At 47.7% G+C, this 7,402-nt stretch overlaps 1 protein-coding gene across 4 annotated transcripts; it reads right to left on the reverse strand.

Moving 5' to 3' along the window:
* Positions 1-788: 788 nt before the first annotated feature.
* LOC141020544 (F-box protein PP2-B11-like) lies at positions 789-7,393 on the reverse strand. Of its 4 annotated transcripts, none has more exons than XM_073506343.1 (5): positions 7,107-7,393; positions 6,896-7,022; positions 4,691-4,882; positions 4,392-4,543; positions 789-4,288 (listed from the first exon to the last, which is right to left on the reverse strand). In XM_073506343.1, exons 1-5 carry the CDS (start codon positions 7,301-7,303, stop codon positions 3,877-3,879), a joined length of 1,080 nt encoding a protein of 359 aa, XP_073362444.1. In that variant the 5' UTR covers positions 7,304-7,393; the 3' UTR covers positions 789-3,876. The 4 variants fall into 4 exon arrangements, with proteins under 4 accessions (XP_073362444.1, XP_073362443.1, XP_073362446.1 ...); XM_073506342.1 differs by having other exon boundaries at positions 4,392-4,546; XM_073506345.1 differs by lacking the exon at positions 4,691-4,882.
* Between the last annotated feature and the right edge of the window lie 9 nt (positions 7,394-7,402).

Raw genomic sequence — 7,402 nt, forward strand, 5'->3', positions numbered from 1 at the left:
GTTATAAGGAAGAGGTTATAGCAGTCAAGCAGCACGCGGAAGCTCCTCGAGCAGTTTGTGTGGGAGGCTGGGAGCACAACAGGGTAGGGCGGGTATGCCGTCAACGCGAAGTACGTCATGAGCAACATCAAGCATGACAGAGACACGGTGCGATTGTGATGAGATGACTGAGCACAGGAGGTTCATTCTAGTACCACCGCACCCTCACCTCCCAGGCTGATTTGGACCACTGGTTGTGCATCACTTATGCAACATTACTAACTTGTGTATCCGCGACAACTTCTTGTACTAACTGTGTAATATTACTCTAATATCACCCTCGCCTAATCAGGATGACTGCTGTGTGGGAGCTCACTGCTAACAAAATCTACACCGCAAGTCGATGTATAGAGCTCTGACTTACACGGGCATCATATTTCCCTTTAAAAAGCAGGATAATTCACCTTGCAAGTCATTCCGGATAGAGTATGGTACGGGCAATTGGCATTGCCCCTTCTCTGAGCACATTGAAACTGTCGGCCACCTATTTTCTTAGCTGCCCATTTGTGTGGTTTGCTCTGTTCATCCTTGGTGGCTTGGGCTCTGTTTTGGCGACCTGAGTTTTGAAGTTAAACTTGTGCAACAACCCGGTGAGCAGGATGCCATGCATGAAATGCTCCTTTTTTTTTCTTGCAGCACCAGCGGCTCTTTGGGGGGAGGAAGCTGCTGGAGGTTGATCTTGACTTGATCGTAGCCAAGATGGTGGAGCTGGGGAAGTGGTGTTGTGCTGCCCTGTGCCCCTGTGTCCGTTTTGGTTTAATATCGTTTGCCACTTTTTAGGTGTCCCCTGGACTATGTAATGGATTCTGCATTCTGCGGCTGGTGCTGCCTAGATTGATTCTATGTTCTTTAGCTCTACCTGGAAGCAGCTAATAGTGTCAACAAAAAGTTTGGCTGCACCTAGGATGTAGTGGAAATCTGATTGCTTGATATCTCATGGAAGCACCGAATGGTGCCACGAACCATTTTGGAATGGATGCCACGCCGAGTGATTTTGTAATCGCAATGCAAACCAGGTGGTTGACTGCTTCGCAAGGCCTGCCTTCTTGACTTCCGTTTGGGATACTAATCCCGTAGACTTTATTTCTTCACATCTTCCGTTTGAGAATGCTATTCCTGTCCAAAAAAATACTCCTAACAGCAGGTAGAGCGCAAATTTAGTGATAAAATCTACCTCCATGTTAGCCCTCCTCCCTCTTCTGTTCCTCCCTTGTTTGCAAGTGTTGGCAGGGCCTCGTCAGGCGCCGCCTCTTCCGCGGTTGCCATGACAACCTACCCCCTCCTCAGCGTCTTCTCTGATGAGACAGATATGAGCCACCCCTTCTTCATGCCCTACATCAACACCCCGCATCCTCCTCAGCATCTTGTAATTTTCCTCTGCGCTGCACCTGCACTTGTATGGCGGCTCTGTATTTGGGGAATCCAGTGGTAGTGAACATGGTCTACTGACCTCATGATTGTGTGGGATGTGTCTTAGCCTCGCGCAGTTGTTTACAATAGAAAATAGAACAAACAGCAACATTATTGTATTTGTAAGTTGTAACCATATGCGGTGCGTGTGTAGTGTGGGTCTTGCGGATCGGTGTTGGCTTAGCCTGACGATCTCGCAATTTTCGGATGCTATGTCTTTTGGCATTGCGCCTTGGGCTGGGCTGACTCATGCTTTTGTTGCCATTTTACCAAAAAAAAAGGAATGGTCCACAAGGATCATGTGCTAGTGTGGTATATGGGCTTGGCCCATCTAGACCTGGCCCAAGATATCTTATTAGCCGAATGAAATGAGAGGAGTCAACTAGAACCCTGAATCATACACAAAAGTCCTCCATGGTGCCTCTGCTATATGATGACCTCCTGGGGAGACCCTCCTCTGCCTTCCTCCGCACATGCTCTCCCTCTTCTGCGCCTCCTTTGCCTTTTCCGTGCCCGCCACAGACAATGTTGACATGAGTCTGCCTTTTTCGCACCAACCTAGACTCGTTGTGTGCTTCCTCTTGCCACTCGACTATTATGACCGCTTCCTCCACTGCCGCCATGGCTTCGCCCTAGTCCTCAATCGTCAACACTACAACCTGTAGGTTTGGAGTTTGGGATCATGTAACCAGAGACCACCGCTTTGTTAATTGCACCATATTACAAAGTATTGTCGGTGTCTTGTTAGTTGTTGCCAACCATACATTGCACCATGGTCCTTGTAGCAACATCACTTTGACTAGTGTAGCCTAAAGGTTATCACACAAAGGCAAAACAAATCTTTTAGAGGTCCTGAACGCTCAAGTTTGCACAAAATATAATTTGATGGAATGATTGATGTGCCAGGCATGAAGATAAGTTTGTTGAACTATATTATCAAATGTATTTGGTAATAAATAATAATAAGGTAAACAAAGAAAATAATTATAAACATACTAATATTGTACCTCGAATTATCTCATTTATGAGAATTATGCAACATGACCTAAATAAAAAGAGGTGTGGGCAAACCTAACCTTGGTGATCCGGAGACGGTCATGGGACAGAGGTTGATGGCGATGTGTGTATGACTTTTAGGGCCCACCGACGCGAGCTGGTGGAGGTGGCATGCTTAGGTACCTTCATTGCGACCGCTAAAAAGTAAGGCCACTACTACACATCGGCCGACGGACCAGGGGTTTGGCCCGTCGCTTTCGAACAGTCAGATGTAAGTGCTGGTGGCCATCAGATTTGTCTTATCCCTTCGCACAAAGTCAACTCTCTCCTCAACGCGCGCACTCCTCGCTAAAAAGTGTTCATGATCTTAAAAAATGTTTGAAAATCTGTAAAAATGTTCATGATTTCAGATATGTTCACAAGTTTAAAAAAAGTTCATGATTTTAAAAATTGTTCATGATTTCAGAAAATGAGAGTGATAATGTATCTTGGTGATGCAGCAAAATGTGGTCAAGATTATTGAAAAATATGATTTTTTTTTCTCCCATCGCAACGCACGGACGGTTTTGCTAGTTAGAACGTAAATAAGGGGAAGGGGTGTGTGCCATGTACTGAATTGCCTTTAAATGGTACATAAGGCGGCAAATAGGTGTTGGCTTGCTGGGTGCGGTTGGATTAGAGAAGAGAAGAAGAAAGAGGAAGAAGCAAATGGTCCCAGCCCAATGACAAGGGGGAGTAGGGGCAGTAACCGGCACCCTAAAGTGCCAAATAGGAAGCGGCTTCGATTGTGTACCTCACTTTCAGTCCATTTCACCCTTTTTGCCTCGCTTCTAGCGCAAGCAACAAAACTGGCTCGGCTGCAGCGGCCATTTAGAATGACCCATCGAGCAGGAACAAGTTTTATGATAATTTTTTTAAAATATTTCCAATTTTAAATAATAAAATTGAAAAAAATTGGCCATGTGTGCTTAAAATATATAATTTTGTATTTCTTAAAATGTATGTGTATTTAAAAATATATATTATTATATTTCAAAAGATTCATTCATGTGTCGCAAAAAGTTATTCATGTACTATTCGGCATGAATTGTAAGCTATATCAAAAATAAGAAAAAAAAACCATGTGGATATTACAAGAATCATGTCTTTATTTGGAATTTGTTCTTATATGTGACAGAAATGGTTGGTAGAACTTAAAACAAAATGATGTTTGTGTATTGAAAAAATTGTTCAAGTTCATCTGAACAAGTGTTCATGTGCTTACAAGAAAAAAAAATCTAAATATAAGAAAATACAAGTAGAACATAATGCTTTTGGTTTAACAGTAAGAAATTTACGTGATTTGAGACTAACATGAATGTATGTTTGCCAAGCTGGGCTTATTACATATCAAATCCCTGAATAGCATGGCCACAAATGACATGAGCACAGCTAATTGCTCCTGAACTCCATGCCCTCCACGATGAGTCCTCTCTTCTCCACGGCGACGTTCTCCTCACGGAGATCCACGATCACCCCCTTCTCTTGTCGCATCTCGTCATCATTTGTGAACTCCGCCAGCTTAAGCTCCAACCAGCCATCGCTCCTCGGGACAGGGTAGGTAACATCGCTGTCCGATGCGCACGCTTCCTGGCCGAGGCTAACCTTGCTGGTGGCGACGGTATGCTCCCCGTGGAGCCTAAGCGACGACGTCTGCACGAAACCTCTCAAGCCACAGGAGCTGCTCGCCAGCTTGTACACTAGGTAAACGGTGTAGCTTGCACCGGCGCAAAGGTCTGCTGGTGAGACCTCTCCGCTGATCGCGAGGAAGTACACACTCAGGAGCTCCGCATACTTGGCAAACCTTGTCACGGAACAAAACAAAATCAAGCCCGGGAACTGGAAACTGTTGATCTGAATACGGTCGTTGAGAGCATTTCTCTGGTTTGAATGTTTGGTGAGCAAACCTGGAATCTGGGAGGGATATCCATCTCCAGTGACGGGGCTTGTTGTTGGCAATCAGCAACGATTCCGATTGAAGCATCTTGGACGTGCGGCCGGTTTCTCCCTCCAATGATGGCTCGGCCTGCACCATTGACTCCATGCCTGTGATTGATGCCTGCTGGGATACAAAAACAGCTTCTCACTTAACTTGAACTAAGAGACCATACCTCCAACAAGTAAGGGCAATGACGACACACGTCTACGTTTATGATAATGGAGAAGTCACATGTTTTCGCGAAATGAAATTGGAATGATCATATACCGGCTGTACCGATACCGGTAAGGAAGAAGTGTCAACACCAAGGGAACCGAGGATATCCTGTGTAACAGGTCTACTCTCTGGTTCATGTTGTCTGCACCTTTTTGATATGTCGATGCATGCTCTCACTTGTTCCAGTTGTGTGTGCTTCTCAGATGCATCGAGCTGGTCCAACCTTCCACTCCACTTGCCCAGCTACATTTTTATTAGCAAAACAGTGTGGGGGTAAACTTGCCGTCAAGATAAACTTTGACTCCACTCGCCCAAATACATAGCCCCATCCCCCCCCCCCCCCCCCCCCCCCCCCCAAAAAATTCCCAATCCTAGAAGGGGCCGTACACCAAGGGCACCTTATTTGGGTGCCCTCTACGTCCACCCTTTGCGCTAATCATAATTATGTATCAACCCATAAAAAAATTGGAATTAACATGTTCAAGAATTAGGGTGTTCGTATGCTATTATTTGCCAATTAATTAATGATAGTGTAATTTGTACTAATCATAGCATCTGTTAAATATTTGTTGATTTAGAGCGAATATTTTCTGATTAGGCAGCTAGCTAGTAATTATGTTGGTGGTCGGTATTCAGATGTGGGCCAATATAATTAGCAAGCTAAACATGTTACGTACTTATGTCGATGTATACAGTTAGTTAGACAAAATTAATAAAATATAGGACAGTGGAACATGGGGTCTAGAAATATCACACGAGTGTAACTCTCTGGCCCGGCCCCCGCGTCGCTCCCGCAGGGGCGACTCGGGCGGTGATAACCTAGCCCGCCGCCAGCCTCCCCTCCCCCACTCTCCTCTCCCTCGCCACCACCGGAGGGGGTCGCCGGAGTGCTGCGCGTCCGCCCGGGAAGGGTGGTGGCGAGGATCTGTTCCGCCCTGTCTCGTGCAGGGGGCTTTGGAGCCGAGGCGGCGGCGGCCTCGGGTGGTGGAGCGACGGCGACCTCAGCAAGCGGCCGTCGCTAGTGCTGGCCGTCCTCCTTGGCCGCGCGGGTGGCAAGGCGGCGGCGGGTGGTGGCTGTGGGGCGCGGTGGCCGCGGGGGCGCCCGTCCCGGATCTGACGCCTCCGTCTCCAACCCTTTCGGCCCCTGTCAGATCTGGTCTCCGGCTGGCCCAGGCTGCCGGCGCCGCGTCTGTGCTAGGGGTGGGGAAGACGTGGAGCCCGGAGAAATCCATGGCTGGCTCTGCCGGCCACGACGACGGCGACGCCTGAGGGCGCCGTCTCCTACTTGTAGGCGCCGTCAAGGTTATCCCTTTCCCCCTCTGCCTCGTTCCCCTGCTCGTATACCGGGGTGAAAACCCAAATCCCTTTGGATTGGGCGGCAGCGACGCTCGCGGCGCCGTCACCCCCATGGTGGTGCCGCCTTCGGTGAGTTTGGGGCGGTGGTGAGTCCGATCTGGTTGGTGGGCGTCTGGCGGCGACATGGTTGGAGCTGGTGGGCGTTTGGCAGCTTCGTCTCCATGTTCAGTCCAGTGGCTCCACTCCATTGTTGCTCTGTCATCGGCAGCCCCACCGTGCTTTTGCTTCTCCTTGCGTGTTGGTTCCCTCCCAGTGCCATGTTGCCCTTCGTTGAGCTCGGCGACGCGTGTTGATGGTGCTCTGGTATGGCATTTCGTGTGGCCATGGCGTCGGGTGTACACCTTTGCTCTTGGGAGAGCGTTCTCATCGTCCGACGGATCAGCGCCTCGTGCCAGGCGAGGGGCTAGGGAGCCCCTTTCGGAGATGTAGGAGGTTGTCGCCGCTTCGGCCGGAGCCCATGGAGCTGCCATCGTCACCCCCGCTTGCTAGCTGGGTCTCCTCAAGGTCAGATGGTGTCTCGGTGGGGTGGATCTCACTCGGTGGAGGGCTTCAACGTCTCCAAGCTGGTCTTGTTCTTTAGATGCTGCATCTTTGCTTGTGGATGGTAGGAAGCCTATTAGCTGTTAGCACAGCACTCTTGTACCCTTTTAGCTGTTTTCTGTGTTCGTCTCTGTACTTGGTGCTTGTTGTAATCCTGGCCGGTTGATGGCTTTTTTAATTCAAAGCCGGGCTCGTCCTGAGCCTTCGTTCTAAAAAAAACATGGGGTCTAATAATTAGGGGTTTTCCTTGCGTGCGTTTCAAAGTTTAGGGGTTTTGCTGACGATGCTCTTGCTTCATCTTATAGTCTCACTATCTACAAAGACGCGGGGGGGGGGGGGGGGGGGGGGGGATCTTCTTACTGTATCATCCATGGATATCGTGTGTTGTCCATTATTTAGTATGTTTTCTATTAAAACACCCAAACTATATATGTCTGATTTGATAGTAAATTCCCCATTGTTTGTGTACTCTGGTGCGGTGTATCCCCTGCATGAAAATTGATACAATCAGATACATGGATGAATGATTTCTCTGACTAAACAATGAAATTTCAATGGAGACTTAGCTTACTGTGTTCCATATTTTTTTTCAATGAGAATTCGGCTTTTTCCTTGCTCCAACAGCCTTGACAAACCAAAATCCGCAATTTTTGGAGTCATGTCATCACCAAGCAGTATATTATCTGGTTTGATATCTCCATGAAGTATCCTGTGCTCATGAAGATGGTGCAGACCGAGACAAATTCCTCGGATAGTATCATAACACATGTTCCACTGACTCCAACAATGATAGTCGTCTATCAATTAAACAAATTAATAATGTTCAGAAAATTATAACCAAGTCCATTAAGTTGGTCAAAGTCTTTC

Source organism: Aegilops tauschii, unplaced genomic scaffold, assembly GCF_002575655.3.
Source record: "Aegilops tauschii subsp. strangulata cultivar AL8/78 unplaced genomic scaffold, Aet v6.0 ptg000910c_obj, whole genome shotgun sequence".
In the NCBI taxonomy this organism is placed as follows: domain Eukaryota; kingdom Viridiplantae; phylum Streptophyta; class Magnoliopsida; order Poales; family Poaceae; genus Aegilops; species Aegilops tauschii.